At 42.5% G+C, this 17032-nt stretch overlaps 1 protein-coding gene across 1 annotated transcript; it reads right to left on the bottom strand.

Annotated features, from left to right (window-relative positions):
- Nucleotides 1–4494: 4494 nt before the first annotated feature.
- LOC308304475 (P2R1A-PPP2R2A-interacting phosphatase regulator 1) lies at nucleotides 4495–14524 on the bottom strand. The gene is made up of 9 exons (XM_080749077.1): nucleotides 13830–14524; nucleotides 12939–13023; nucleotides 10807–10863; nucleotides 9368–9414; nucleotides 9097–9151; nucleotides 7615–7679; nucleotides 7034–7089; nucleotides 6736–6820; nucleotides 4495–6067 (listed from the first exon to the last, which is right to left on the bottom strand). The coding sequence occupies exons 1-9, from the start codon at nucleotides 13928–13930 to the stop codon at nucleotides 5947–5949; spliced, it is 672 nt and encodes a 223-aa protein (XP_080605203.1). The 5' UTR covers nucleotides 13931–14524; the 3' UTR covers nucleotides 4495–5946.
- Between the last annotated feature and the right edge of the window lie 2508 nt (nucleotides 14525–17032).

The raw sequence follows: 17032 nt of genomic DNA, 5'->3' as shown, positions 1-17032 counted from the left end.
ATCTCAAACCTTTTCATGTCAAGTACCCCCAAATAAATATGAATTTGGCCGGACCATTTTTATTTATTTTTTTGACAGGGATTTCAGTATATGGTTTGTGTTGTTAAAATGTTTTGACGCATTGTCATGTATCATACACTGTCTATTTATGAATCTGTGCTCCATACTGTACAATGCGAACATGGTCTTGAGTGAAATAAATGATAATGAATTAATGATGAATAACCAACCTCTTTCTGAGTCAGATTTATAGTTTGCAACCATCCATCAATCAACAGACATGTCCTTAAATGTGCTTTTTGACACCAGATCAGTAGAACAGAAAGTGAGCCAAACTCCCCAAGAATTATTTTTAACCTTTTTCCTCTGTTAATAATTACAAGGAAAGTCACATGGTGGGGTGGGGGGGGGGGGGGGGGGGGGGGGGGGGGGGGGGGGACGACGACTAAATAAACAGCATCCATTGTATCTAGATATGCTTCCATTCATGTATCAAACAAAAAAATATATATATATTTTTTACAATGGTCTAGTCATTTCTGTGCAAAATTGTGAAAATAGATTGGTAAATCCACAAATATGTGGATTGGAACATTGTTTTGTCCATTGCCAACATGAAACAGCACTGGTATAACACACAGTCATGAGGTTTTTTCTTTTTTTCTGTATAAGACACTTGGCTAAAACACTTTACATAGACATTATATGTACATATTTCACAAGTGAAAGGTCAGGAGGAAAGGATGTGGAATTTTTAACACACGTGCGTCAACATAAGGAAAACCCATCTTTTATGTCACTTTGATCAAATGTTCAATAGTCAAATCAATCAATAGTTTCTGATCAGAATTGTGCTTAAAAGTAACACATGGGTGTGCTGGAAATATCACTTCCTTAAAGCCTGATTTATACTTTGTGCGCTGGATCCGCATGCTGAACACAGCAGATCTACAAGCTCAATGCAGTGTAGATCTGCTATATTTGGTGTGTGACGAGGGGCACACAACTAAGTATAAATGAAGCATTAGAGTGTGGGAATGACAGCCCTATCCGTTTCCCCATAGATTTACATCTAAAAATATATGGCCGCATATTTACCGTATGTACATGACATGTATCTCCCAGCGGGCTATACATTTTTAGGGTCCAGAGCAGAACATAATGGTTCACAACTGTTTTACCCTCGGACCAGAGGTCGGCATTCACCTCGTCAAATAAAGCAAGAAAATGAGTAAACATTGTTTTAACAATGTTGTTCTTTGCCTGTGACCCTGTGTCAGAACATCAGCGACCCATTGAGTGAAGGAAAAACTAAAAGAAGCCATGGGTAAAAATACGACTGAGGCACAAAGATGAAAACTGCAAGAAGCCATGGATAAAACACTACTGAGGCACAAAGATGAAAACTGCAAGAAGCCATGGATAAAACACTACTGAGGCACAAAGATGAAACTGCAAGAAGCCATGGATAAAACACTACTGAGGCACAAAGATGTGTGGACAGAAAGGCCGTATTCCTTCCGAGCTTACAAAGATGGTGGAAACCTTGTATGTCCAAAAGCGTTCGTTTTGTATTTATCATTTAAAAAATGAACTAAAATAGTGAAAACAGCCGATCTACAAGCACACAACGCCTCGCACCGCGAGGCGTTGTGTGCTTGTAGATCTGCTGTTTTCCCTAGTTTTGTACGACAGCCTTGTATGATGAAGCAGGGCTTAGAGATACAAGGTTTCCGCCCGACAACAACGATATACTATGTACATATCCACATATGACAGAAGCCAAATATTTATAAGGGTGACCCAGTAATCACAGAGATCATCCTGACAACTGAACGCTCCATATGTAGTTCACGTCTGCCCCCTGGTCTCTGGCGGCGCCTCTGGTGAAATGTGTCCTTATGAGTCACAGAGGGATGTGCAGATTGGCAAACTCTTACACTATATGGCGATTAAAGTGCTCCAAATCTATGGGGAAGTGTTAGGTTCTCACATCACTGCCGCCCCATGTAAAAGGGGGGAAACGTTCACTCAATGAAACAATGTGTTAATAACACAAACAGTTCACCCCTTATTTGTTAATATTATAAACTCCCGTTCAAAAGCCAGATACCAGGGTGATGTAAAGCACTGTTTCCCAAATACTGGATCAGGACTCACAACCCATTTGTGGGTCACAGACACATTTTTAAGGGTCCCTTAATTTGTTTTGTTTCCTACGTTTTTTTATTTAATTATTATTTCAAAACATTCCCCAAAAATCCTTTTTCAGGAAGAAAATGCAATGGTTTGTAAATGTCATTAATAGATGAAAGAATATCTAAGTAAACAAAATGAATGTTTTAGAAGTAGTGAAAATAGCTGATCTACAAGCTCACAACGCAGCGCGAAGCGTCACGTTGTGAGCTTGTAGATCTGCTGTTTTCACTAGTTTGGGTCCCGGGCAAACATCTAATTTCTCTTTTGGGTCTTGAGCTAAAAGGTTTAGGAACCACTGATGTAAAGTGACTACAATGGCATTTCTCTTCTCTGGTTTACGCCGACAATGTTACTATAGGACAAAACTCTACTGCACTCTGACAAAAGGTTCTTTGGATTCATTGCCTCTGCAGATGCTCCAAAGTATACACCTTTATGACCTCACATGTTATGTCTTAGTTCTTTGGAATCTTTCTCGGGGAGTGTTATTAATATTCACAAATACTGGATAGACTGGACAGCCCAAGATAAAACAAATTAACATCTATCAATTCTTAGAACTAACTAAGCCAATTTCCTACCCTGGTACCCATGAGGAGTAAGAAAACAAAGCTCTTGCCTGAGGAAAACGATCCTCACTACATTCATAAGAAAGCTCATCCAAAGAAGAAAGTGACACTTTAGTCCACCTGCTGGGAAATGGTAATAGAAGAATCATACAATGTTCAAATAAAGCGCTTGAAAGTATTCTGACAACACAGCTGAAAGGTGTCTACTGGTATGTAGGGCATGGCCAATTACTGCAAACTATGACCATTAAAGGAAGGCAACTAAGCAACAAATAAAATACAATATGCACCATAACATTGCACTTGAACTGCATTATGAAAAACAACATATTAGACCGCCCAATAGGATCTGTCAAGTTTTCATTTTCCTCAGACAAACCACTTCTTTTTGGGCCTTAATACACCCTTTAAAGAACAGGAATGAATGAGCACAGTCATCAGCATAGAGCTTTGCCTGAGGATTTAATATATGACGTCAAACCCCCCTTGGCTTAAAACTGAGGGTAAAGTAACTTATAGTAAAGCTTCCGTTCTGAATATTCACATATAGATACACTATAAACATATTGACACAGAGCCATTAAGGCCCTTAGACCACCGCTACTTATACGTTTTTAGACCGGGCCCCAATTTAGACTTGTGGTCTCTGAACCTTCTCCCCAGGCAGGCTCTTTAAACTATTTCTGTGCTCGTCATGTTTGGACCTGACAGAAGTAGACACATGACCCGTTTTGGACTCCAGTTCCTTTCCGAAACCAGGGAGATGTAGGCGAGACACTTCATGTCCACGAAGCCTATTTATATCTTCGGCGAGCGACACAGCTGTACAAATTATAAATTAGCCATAAGGCTCGCAAAAGTAGCTTCTAGAACACCTGGAACTGTGTCGTTAAAACATCTCTGAAGATGGAAGAGCAGCAAAATGTATACAGAGAACTTCTAAAGTAACTCTGAAGGCTAATTTAAACTTCGAGTGAAGCATTATTGGGATCTATAAGTTATTAAGTTAGCCTAGTTACTGGCAATGAACTTCAGTTGGGGTGTGCTGAATTTTGCAACTGAATTCTTGGGATTATGTCTAGGTTTGGTTTTAAAATATGATCAAAAAGTAAAATATTGTTTATACTTTCAGACAAAAAGCTACACCCTCTCTCCTACTTACAACAAAAGCTACTCCCCTCAGATTCTGTTTTGGTCCAGAAAATCTTTTATCTGGTTTGGATTGGACCGTGAGATACCAACCGTCAAGCCAGTTGTTTTTGGGAGAAATCATTTATCATCCTGCATATGTGCAAGGGTAATAACAAATGCATGACATTTTAATTCGCTTGGAAACAAGTGAGCCACTATGGGAGCGAGCGCCCACAACGCACAGACAATGGCCTCGTTCATCAACGAGGGCACTATCCTGAGTTGGCAAGTCAAGGTGGAAGGAATGGGTTATCCCATAAACCAAAACGAGCGCTCCCTCCGTGTGTCTCCGCCAATCACAGATTGGAGGCGGGGTTTTCAGCACGACTGGCTAGGGAATAACTCAAGCAGAGGCGTCAATTGGGTATGGCAAGCTATGGCAGCTGCCATACCTTGGCTACAGGAGGAAACTATAAAATGTACTTCATTGTGCCTGTTGCTAAGGTATGGCAACATGACTGGTGTCTTGCACGCGCTGGTGTCTGGCACGCGTGCAAGACACCAGTCATGTTGCCATACCTTAGCTTTTGCTGAACTGACGCCACTGAACTCAAGTTACTGTATCTCTATCCCAGATTAATATCTACCAGCTTGATATAATGCTGTGCAGATGTTACTCCAACTGGTTCTGTAAGTGCTCTATGCTTGTCCATCATAGTCTTAATGATTCACAATCACTCTGCCCATTCCTCTAAAAGAGCCGATACATCAACAATGACACTTTTGTAACAACAAACTAATAGCTATCTAAACTGTTGTCTTTTCTGACAACAAATATAATTTCAGCTTGAAAGCAAATTTTTGGCTTATGCTGCCCTGTGAGAAATAAATGTTTAAGTCCTCCAATCAAGGTGCCACTACGTAGTAACATACTGTAATATACTGTATGATTACATCTTAAATAAAACTTGCCAAATGCAGATAATCAGAAGAGATTCAACTTGTAATTCCAAAAGGGATTGTCAGGTTGGTTCGAAATTGGGGGCCTGCTCTCTCTGAGATATTTGTAAGGGACATTGACGCTCCATTCACCCAATTAGCATGTCTATCTGTCAGATCGGCTTGCAAAGTGCAGTCCAACATGAAGTTTTACGTGAAGAGAGTAATGCCTGAATTATACTTAACTTCATCACAGAGAATAGCAGATCTGCAAGCTCACAATGCATTGCGCCTGCGACACATTGTGTGCTTGTAGTTCGGCTATATCACGTCATTTATGACAAAGCATAAATTGGGCTGAAGTGGAAATCCATATGACTGAATAGTGTCCTTATTGTTCCATTCCAACTGGCCAGTGCCAGCCTTTTAAAGGCCACAATGCATGGAATATACGTACACCACGCTGTCGCTTTTAGGCCAGCAGACAATGTAACATCGAACATTTAATATGATCCATGGTAATCCCTTCAGCCGTGAAATGTGAGGTGTTGTGCACAGGGCCAAAGACACTGATATACAGCGTGCCCATGTATTTATTACCAAGGGTAGAGGCAGATCCTGACTGATATGATATACCGCACACCCATGTAAGGTTCAGGGCACGGCGTAGAAGCCTGGCTGTTTTACACCCATACAGACAACAGGACATAGGGCCGATCCCTATGATGAATACCCTGTAGGCATGTAGGGCAGAGAGTGGACTCCAATCGACTGGAATTTAGGCCTACTGTAGGCTCACACTCTCCGTTCAGACCACCAGCAACCACTCTGCCGAAGCCATTAGTATCCAATGGCCAATTTCATCTCCTCACATATCCGTGTGACATACAGCTGGTATGGGTTCTGCTCCGGGCAGAACCTTTCTGTGCCGAAAAAAGAGGCGAATAAGGCAACTGTGGTAAACATCGGGTGACGTTTCTCCGGTTGTAGAAAAATAATGGGACTTCCGACTTGCAGCATTTTCTTTCTTGATTTGCTGGGCTGTGCTGTGCACAGGGCGACAGGCTGATGTCTCCGGGCGTGCTGTGTGTGGGTGGTCAGATGTGGTTTAGTGACCAGGGTGGTGGGTGAAGGATGGAGGAGGGGATAGAGACAGAGGGCTGCCCTGCGGACTGGAGCGCAGCGGAACAGCTCCTCCTTGAGCAGAGACCGCAACGGCCTGTGACACACTGATGGCGGGGCACAGAGACAAACAGGGAGGGAATCACGTCAGTTTCACGACTCTCACTAAAAAGGGTTGTCCAACAAAGAGTACAATAAGCCTGAGTTATAGTTAAAATATGCATTTCACTAGTGAGCTTGTAGATCTCTGCTATTTTCTTAGAAATGTGAGAGAGTGAGTAGATCTGAGTTCTGATTGTTTTTCATATACTGATGTATTAGCCTGGGATCGCTTCCAATTTCGGGCTTTTGATCCGGTCGGGAGCGGATGACGTCGTAGTTTTGTATTCAAAACGGACTACAATTTGGCCGGAACTACCGACCGGAATCAGTTTTAACCTGGTTTTGCGCATGCGCTAACTGGGATAAAACTGATTCCGGTCGGTAGTTCCGGCCAAAGTGTAGTCCGTTTTGAATACAAAATGACGTAAGATATCATCCGGGCTAGACCAGATCAACCAACCTGTTTAGTAAACGAATACGAATAGTAATTCGAGGTAAGGCGAGGTTACTGATGTATTAATTGAGTGAGAGAGAGTGTGTGTGTGTGTGTGTGTGTGTGTGTGTGTGTGTGTGTGTGTGTGTGTGTGTGTGTGTGTGTGTGTGTGTGTGTGTGTGTGTGCGTGCGTGCGTGTATGTGTACGTGTCATGTCACTGTTTAAAGCAGGCAGCACACCTGACTGTGTAGCTGGTGGAGTGGGCGGGATCTGTTACCCCGGCGACAAACAGCTTTTTGGGTGGCCCGTCAGACTCCACCCCTCCTGAAGGACACAGGAGATGAACACAACTCCCATTAAACAACCAGTAAAGCAGGGGCACATCCTGGCAGATTGGAGGACTTGATTAGAGTGACCATCTTATAACAGGACACACACACACACACCCCCACACACACACATGCACGCACGCACACACACACACACACACACACACACACACACACACACACACACACACACACGCACACGCTCTACCTTTCCTCTTCAGTGGAGTTAATGCCGGCCATCTGACAGTGGAGCTCAACACTGGCCTGATGAAAAATAAAGGAATGACGTTAAACATTATACGAATCACTAAATCTCACTATGTTGCACATTTCATAGAATAGACCAGTGGTTCTCAAACTTTTAAATTTCAAGGTCTTCCCCTGTCATCTGACAGTATACAAATGGACCCTAACGGGTCCATTTGGTTCCGTTTGTATAATGTCAGAGTTACAGACTTGTAGGGTCCATTTAGATACCCCTAAAGGAACCTATAGCGAGTCCCTGGAATCCACTTTGAGAACCACTGGAATGGACTGACAAGACATGTACTATAATGTGGTTTAAATGAAAGTAAAATTAACATTGGTTAACCTTGTTGCATCTCTATAAACAAGTAATTTGTGATAAGCTGTAATTTTTGTGTTTGAAGAACTGGACCAACAGAGCTTGGTGCTTATACTAGCTGTGTGATTGCAGCCAATACTAATTCAAGGGATATTTCACTTTAAAACACAACAACACCCACAATATCAACACCAGTGAGGATAGGGTAGATTAATGTGGCATACCTGAACCTCCTTGTTGGGCTGGGAGACGAATTAGGCGTAACGCCGCTGTCCTGTGAATGGAAGCCCTGGGCGGAACCATAGAGTTATAGTTTGTATTAGAACTAGAGGAAGCATAACAGTCAACTCCACCAACTCACCATTATCTTTTAATGTGTTGAGAATGGCGGGGGGGAAGGCCACCTGTGGGCGATGAAATGAGCTGAAGGTTCTCATGTACCGGTATATGCCTGTTAGGCTGCCAGCATCCCTAATACAATCATGGCTGTATCCAATTAGCCTGGCCATAGCCAGACTGATAACGTAATCACTTACGCGTTCCTCCACGGTATCAGTCTGGACTTCGGCCCATAGGGAGTGAGTCAAATCAGAAAATGACCGGGCCAATCAATGACAGTGTTTCACTGTTCAGTTGAAACGCAGTCACTGATTGGCCCGATCATTTTCTGATTTCTCATACTCGCTCCCTATGGGCCAAAGTCCAGACTGAATCCGTGGAGGAACGTGTGAGTGAATCCACGTTATCAGTCTGGCTAATGCCAGACTAGTATCCAATGCAAACAAATGTAAGAACAGACCTACAGTACGGGGATTGATTGGCTTGCTATATTGTGATGACTTTCATGTGATAACAGCTACTTCCAATTTGACTTCACTGAACCAGAAACGTTGAAAATGTTGGAATCGCTGTAGGTCTCAGTCCATTGATGAACAAAAGTTGAGTGCAAACGTAATAGATATTTATATAGATTTTTGTATTCTATCCCTACTGGTACATGTCTGACTGATTCCCCATGCAGATGCGTCATGTCACACACAGATTGTGAGCATAACAGATCCCCCAAACTCACTGGCCAGGAAATGGCAGATTACACTCCTTCTAGTTCTAATATAACTCTATGTGAAGAAAAGATCTGATAGCAGGAATTAAACAGTAGAGAGAGATGACTGCAACAAAGCAGAAAGCCTGCAACACTCCAGATTAAATAATGTCTTTAAGGTGCACGGCTCAATAATGACATGAAAGATTAAGGAGTAGTACAGTAATTAAACAGTACCAGGAAGTCACAAAAGACAATAGTGTGTTCTGTCCTTATGGCCTGAGATAAAGTCATTGTTTAAAAAGAAGGAAAGATCCGCACACCGTCTACGATGCTCCCAAACAACATTATTAAAGCACAGTAGCTAGCTACTCAGAGCCATTTCCTTCTCTTTAGTATTTGCCTTTGTGATATGTGTACACCTCATGGACTGCAAAAAGTCACTGTTTCTCAATATCAGGTCTTGGGACCAACAGGGGCCCAAATGAACCCTTATGTGTCTTTTAAATAAACATTGAGGATTTTACAACGTCGATTGCGGTGCCAGATATAACAAATTGCATCAAATGGGGTGTCTGTGGTCCTTGAAATGAAAAGGGTTGAGAATGACAGTTCTAAATGACACTGGGTGAGACGTGTCTAAAGAGAAATACTGGTCACTTACCCCTGAGAAGTGGTCGTGCCACTGGCTGACAGGCAAAGGGATTAGACTGGAAGCACTGAAGAGAGTGCAACAAGAGGGAGGAACAGCGAGGGGAGAAAGAAGATACATATGAGAGAAAGAGAAGGTGAAAAACAAGACCAGGTAAAGACAGGGACATAACTAATTCAGTGGTACTGAAGTGAGTTCTGTGTGTGTGTGTGTGTGTGTGTGTGTGTGTGTGTGTGTGTGTGTGTGTGTGTGTGTGTGTGTGTGCGTGCGTGTGTGTGTGTACCTATGTCTCTGTAGACTCCCCCTGAGTGTCATCTCCATATTCTCCTCCTGAAATCACACAAACAAACACACACACACACACACACACACACACACACACACACACACACACACACACACACACACACACACACACACACACACACACACACACACACACACACACACACACAAAGGTTTGCGTTCCTCAAAGGTGTGTTTCAAAAATATACATGTAAATAAAGCTACACTATGTCACTTTCAGGGGGGAAAAAAACATTTTGACCAATCCTTAAAGTAGAGTATGTTGATACAATGTAACTAACACATCATCTGCAGTGATTGTAGTTGGTCTACCTGCTATTCAATTTATAAATGTAGATCCTGTGGTCTCGTACCTGTTGACACACCTAAAGGTCACAATTCAATATCTCCCCTGAGGCATGCTCTATTGGCTCATTACTAAAAATGTATATGGTATGCCTATATAGACGTTATAATAAAGTGTGTTTGCAAATAGACAGAATGTGCAATCAAAGGTTCAATCACATTCAAGAATTCCTGCTCTACAACAAAGCTTGGACATATTGTAAAGCTCTCAAATAGAACACAGGCTTTGTTCAGACTAAAGGCAAATCTAGGAGTGACTGTCGACACAATTATTTGTAAGCTGATCAGATCGCAATTTTGTATTAAGATATCGTTGACCTATCTGCATTGGTTGCTGAGGTCAAAAGTAACAAAATAGGCATGAGTAATGCTAAACTGCTCTGTTGTGATGTGATGTCGCATCACAGTGCGACGTGTTGTAAAGTTTGTAGATCGGCTATTATCAGCAAGCGACACTGTAGTACAGCAGTATAAATCAGGCCTGCCTTGGTGTCCAATTGTCCAGCGTGAGACACTATTTTATAACATCAGATTACAATTGCATTTCAAAACACCTTCCAGCTAAAATCTGTGAGTTTATTTTCCTCTTCAATCTTGATAAAACCAGTCTGGATAGTTCACGATTTGGGCTGCTAGTCTGCTAGCTGCTAGTTACTAAATTTCCCCCTTGGGATAATAAAGGTATCTATCTATCTATCTAGTCGTAATATAGCCTTAATAACACAGGCATTAATCTCATAATTAGTAAAGTACATGACTAAAGATACATGAAAAATCAAACCTCGGTTCGAAGTGGAGCGGTGAATCTGAGCAGCTATACCCTGCGTGTGTTGCTAAATGCCTAAACTGTAAACTGTGCCTGTGAGTGAGTGGTGAGTGTGCCTGGCCTGCACAAAACAGCGCCCCTCCTTTAACTAGTGTGTTGTGTGTGGCCACTCAAGGTATTGCCAGGCTACGGACACGGCCAGCCACCCAGCCACCCACCCACCCACCCAGGGACATACCCACGGACATACCTGTCTATTGGGAGCGCTTTCACCGCTCCAAAAATGATAGCCCCATTTTCCTTACCTGCCTCTTGTGGTCTGACCTCTCACTGGTCAATGAGAAAGGAGACAGGGGGAGTGCCTACAACAACAAGACAGGCCAACATTCACTCTCAAAGACAAACAATGCACACAACAAATTTGCATGTACATGTCATGTGGAAATCTTGCTAATTGTTAGTTGGATTAGCTAGATTTCCGTATGAATTCCAAATGTTTATGTAAAAACTGCTGAGAATGTAGTAAAAGAAAAATCCACCACACACCAGAATAATTAGGTTTGATGTTTAGAATGACCCCCCAGTGACATTTACAGTACAGTGTAGTAGGTGTAAGCAATTTACCCCGAGTGAGAGGACATTATGCTCTCATAATGTCCGCAGTGAGGGTGTTATCGGACGAGGCGCAGCCGAGTCCGATAACACCCGCACTCAGGACATTATGAGAGCATAATGTCCGACCCCGAGTGGTAAATAGCTTTTCTACCACTTTTTCCCGTATACATGAAAGAAAACACATAGTTGTAACTTGCAAGGATCTTAAGTTACAATCATTATTGCCTATAAAACTTCCGCGAGACAGCAGATAGTTCCACAAACAACATCTTCTACTCACCAACAGATGGCGCCAACTCCATAGTAATCCATGCGTCTAGCTTACAGCTAAGCTAACGTCAGTTAAAAGCACCGTTCCGGCCGTAAATAGAGGCTGTTCGCTTCCAGAAAGGCATAGGTTCAGAGAAAAGGGGCTTTAAAGTTGGCGGATTGCATTGGATCCAAATAAATCGGCGACGATAGTACGCACGTTAGTAAACATAGGACCGCTGCGACCTTCATTTGTTGGTTGGGGGAAAGTCCCCGGATGTACACTGAGGCGCATTGATCTCGGACACACAACTTTGCGGCAGTTGTCCTCTCATAACCTCCGGAATTTAGCCAATCAGAATCCAGTATTTGAACACGTGACTCGAAAAAGTGGTAGAACTATCTTTTTCTTGAATCTCCCCAAGTCATTGAAAAAAAGGAAAAAATAAGAAAGTGCTGTTGCATTCAGCACGAGATCAAAACAACTCACCACTAGCGCTGTGGAGGTTGACATAGAAGCCAGCGTTCCACAACACATGTCATAAAAATTAAGTTACGTCAGAATATTTATTCTGTTCTTATTCCATCAGCTTCAGTAAAAAGCAGACTTCTTGTAAATACTAGTCAGACTTCAAACTAAGACTTGGGGTGATAATATAATTTGAAAAATGATTTCCAAAAAACCCTGCAGCTCCTGTGTGTGAGTCACGCCTCATATCACGCTGGCCAAGACAGAATTAATTTGCACTCACCTGTTCTGACATCACAATGATGCCTTGACCAGCTCAGCAGAGGGATATAGCTGAACTGTTCTGACATCACAATGATGCCTTGCCCAGCTCAGCGTTCTCAACGGGCCCGAAAATTAAGGCCTGGCCCTAACTGAGGCGGCCCGAGGCCCTGTCTTTTACGCTACCGTCACCAAAAGTGTAAATATTAAGTCCATATATGGGCATTCCCAGATGATGCATTGTTAGGGCAACCACACTAATACAATCCCATATGCCCATATATGGAGATCCCTGATGTCATCAATATTAAGCCCATATCTGGGAATACCCATATATGGACCTATCCCATATCTGGGAATGCTATGGACTTAGATAGATAGATAGATACCTTTATTATCCCAAGGGGGAAATTCAGTTGTCCAGTAGAAGCACAGCAGTATACAGTTATTTACAAAGTTACAGAGACGTAAGAAAATACTTATTATGTCGGTCTCATGTGGTCTATGGCGTATGATGTCAGATGTCAGTCATCTCCATATTTGGGAAAATATGGCCACATTTGGCCCAAACCAGGTAATTTTTTTGGTCAAAGTTGATCCCATGCCAAAGCGCCAGCGCTTGCCCAGCAGTCTGCTGTCATCCAGGCGGATGCGTGCACGCGCCCATGTGAGCAACCTCGCCCTTTGGGCCGATATTTTTACTCAGACTAACATATATAAAAACGAATATGATCCTCCCATTTTCCTCAAGCTGACCCCAATAAACATGTGACAGACCACAGACACATACAGTACACACCCTCACAGATGCATACGAACTCCTATACTCTCTCAAGCTCTCACCCTTGAAGGGCAGCTGGGGTTGACTGAGACACTGCTGCGTCGGTACCGCGATGAGCTCATCGGACTGAACACCGTCATGCCATCACTGGAAAGGGCGACAAGAGAGTACAATACAGTGAGAGAGTGATGTGTCTGTGGTGTATTTCTTTGCTACTTAATAGGTCAAACTCTAGAGACAACCCATCCATCCATCCATCCATCCACCTTCAACAACCCTGTTTTGTTAAAAGCATGTTTACATTAACCAAACAGACAAGAGGTGTGTGTGTGTGTGTGTGTGTGTGTGTGTGTGTGTGTGTGTGTGTGTGTGTGTGTGTGTGTGTGTAGGCCTACTTTCAGCTTCTGGGACTAACCAATGTGTGCTACACTGCACGCGCGCACACACTTCAACTTTCTTGTCACATCACAGGTTTACAGGTGTAAAAACTGAGCTGTGGGTGCAATGTCTCTCTCTCTCTCACACACACACACACACACACACACACACACACACACACACACACACACACACACACACACACACACACACAGAGAGAGAGAGAGAGGGGGCCCGCAAAGACACACAGCTATATGTGTCTATAGCTATGCTATACACAGCTATAAATTATTGAAATTTCCCAGAATGTTCACTCTCCTAGTATGAAACATTACAAGATCTCTGAATATCCAAAGTATAAAATAGGGTGGTTATTAAACTGATTTTTATGCCATATTACTTCATTTAGTTGGGGACCCCCTGGAATCGGACACACTTTGAGAACCCCTGTGTGACTGACTAATCATGATTCTTCATCTTCATTGTGTGTGTGTGTGTGTGTGTGTGTGTGTGTGTGTGTGTGTGTGTGTGGTGCGTGCGTGCGTGCGTGTGTGTGTGTGTGCGTGCGTGCTGACCTGACACTGGTGATCATGGGGGCGCTGTTCGATCTACGAAGAGCCCCGCCCCCGGACGCAGAGGGTGCGCCTGCGCACTGATCCACTTCCATCCGTTCCATTCTGACGGTCTCCGGCCCGTCGCCTGCCAGCGGCTCCTGCCGCCGTGCGGCCACTTGAAGGCGGCGTGGGGCTTTACTCGAGCCCGCTGGAAGCCTGACCCGCAGGCCTCAGATGCAACAAGCCAGAGGGGGAATAGTCCCGGTTGCCTTTGCTCTATCGCATTTTCCTTGGGAAAATGTACAGCGACTAGATGAAGTGCAGCAGTCCTTTCATTGGGGGATTTGTACCAATATATATGCTTGTTGTGTTGGTATCTCAAACGCAGATCTTGCGGATCCGAAAAAGCTCAACAAAAACCCACACGAAAACACTGATAACTTTTGCTAAAGCATATAAATATCACCCAGGTGTCGTCGCTACACGACGCAACTTTTAATTCGAGTACCAAAAAAGTGACGTGACTTTTAGGATTAGCTGTTCAGCTAACGTTTAGGAGGAGAAAATCGCATAGCAGCCTTTCCCAAACCTGCCCGGGCGCTCAGACGTTTCTCGGGTAAAGTTGTCCATTCCGCCCTCAACGATAATGACCAAATCTTCAAACGCTGAGAAGCATGGTCGAAATTAAAACTATTTGAAAGATTTTACAACATAGTCCCTCACCAAATAGAGGTAGTTCATCAACTGTGAAAATAGCGTCACTCGCTGGCCACATAAAATACTGCGGCACAGATGACAAATTGCAACATGAGATGAGACTTCGTGATCTGCCAGTAGGCCTAGTCAGTGTAGCCCACTATAGAATATTGCTATGTGCAACAGTAGTTCACCAGAGCATGACAACCAGTGGTGTAAAGTAACTAAGTACATTTCCTCAAGTAGGCTACTTTAGTACAATTTTGAGGTACTGTTACTCTACGAGTATTTCCAAATTTCACTACTTTTACTTCTACTCGACCACTAGGCTACTACATCTTTAAGGGAAATGTTGAAGCCTACTTTTACTCCACTACAATTTTCAAACATTTTAGTACTTTTACTTTTGGTAGTTTACTTTATGTATGTGTATTTTGATGCCAATAGGCTACTTTGTTTTGTACTTTTACTCAAGTAACATTTTGAACACAGGCCTTTTACTTGTAACAAGAGTATTTTTATATTGTGGTATTTAAGTAAACATTGGAGTACTTTTTTTCCACCACTGATGAGAACTAACGCCTACATAGACTGAGTGCATTGTGAACATGCACTTCATGAATCCACCAATACAAATGAAATCCTCACTGTCCAGTGAGTGAGTAGGCCTATATTATGGGCGTAGAGAAAACGTACCCAAAACCTACGGAAAACATTTACTGGCCAGTGACATTTATTTATTTGTTATTTATTAATTTCAGTATAATTCATTTTCATATTGGTGTGAATGTGTAGGCATATGGAATATAGTGAGGCAGGCAGGGCATACTGGCTAACCGGTCAGTAAATACAACGAACAAGTCAGATGAGCATGACATAGGCTAATTTACAAAAAATAAAATATCAGTTTAAAGTGTGAATGTCACACAAGCATTTTCAGGATTGAGATACTCCATCTGAGGCTATAAATAAAGTAAAGATTATAACTTCTGGGTATGTCATAATAGACTAACATACTGTGAAAATAGCAGATCTACAAACTCACAACACATCACAGTGTAATGTGTTGTGTGCTTGTAGCTCTGCAGGCAAAGAGATAGAGAGGAGAAGAAAACGAAGGGAACAAGAGGATAGAACCCTGGCCTGTAGGGGACCTCAAGAAAGTATAAGGGTTAAAACAGGGGTCTTCAACAGGGGGTCCGGGACCCCTAGGGGGTCCTCAGAGTAACTACAGGGGGTCCTCCAAATCGTCAAATCCTTTTTATATCAACAACTTGAACCCTAGTGTCCATATTCTGAGAACTGTAGCCAAAAATAGCAGATCTACAAGCGCAAGGTGTTGTGAGCTTGTAGATCGGCTATTTTCAGCAAAGAGGTTTGGTGTAGAAGGGAAAAAGAGCAGATTAAGTACAGATAAAAGGTCAAGTTTATTAGGTAATGACGGCTCAAGTGGTTAAATATCTGAAAACACAAATTGACATGAATCCAAAATACACTGATGATTGTGCTGTCAAACGATGAAACTATATGGAATCTATGAAAAGGTTGTGGGCCCCTGCTTCATCTCTCTCTCAACTAAGGGGTCCTTGGCCTGAAAACGTTGAAGACCCCTGGGTTAAAATGATTAGACAATAAATAAATGAAATGTACCCTTTATTTCTATTGTCACCTTGCACAAGGACACTAGGCCTATAAAGTAGGAAGGAAATAAACATGCTGATTCACCAAAGCATATGAGATTCACACTTGCAACTCCTATAGGTTAAACAGAGCTGCAGAGAGACACAGAGAACAGGAGATTTGGGGTGAAGTTCTATATATTTTTTGGAGCGGTGTGAAACACAGCTCCGCTATGAGCAGCAATGTGTGTCCAGTGTCCCACAATGTGTCCAGTGTCCCACAACTATCTGGTTGAGTTTGAACTGTTTTCGCCACCTAGTGGCGGAAGAAATTACCTCTGGGAACTCAGATTGAGTTGACTTTTTTCAAATTGATTACTCATGCCATGGACACTTGAGTTCAATTATATATATATATATATATTACCTGGAACTGCTCAAATTCACCGCTCCACTTCGAACCGAGGTTTGATTTTTTTAAATTAAAGCAGCACTATACTTTCCTCTTTCTAGCCCGGATTTGAACCTGGTTTCCTGCTTAAGAGCTGATATTATTACCATTGAGCTAATAGAGCTGGCCTGCTTGATCTGTCAGCTGAGACATGACCTTTGACATCTAAATGTCTCAACAGAAGAGCAGGGAGACAAAATACAACCACTCTAATTGTCTAAGTCATATTTTATTAACATAATGGTATCATACAGATTGTAGCCTATAAGTAAAATGTTATTCATAAAAAAAAGTGACATACGCCTCTTGAGGCTTTAAGTAGGCAGCATACTGTTTATGATAATAACCTACCGTAGAGATGCAGCCACTTTTACATTTCATATAAAGATGAAAATATGAATGTAGCTTAAAATAACAATACATTATTGACAATTCTACCTTGTCAACAATAATCAGAC

Source organism: Nannobrachium achirus (assembly GCF_963921795.1).
Source record: "Nannobrachium achirus genome assembly, chromosome: 19".
Taxonomy (NCBI): domain Eukaryota; kingdom Metazoa; phylum Chordata; class Actinopteri; order Myctophiformes; family Myctophidae; genus Nannobrachium; species Nannobrachium achirus.
Note: the sequence above shows the minus strand (reverse complement) of the source record. Positions and strands in the feature narration are given on the sequence as shown.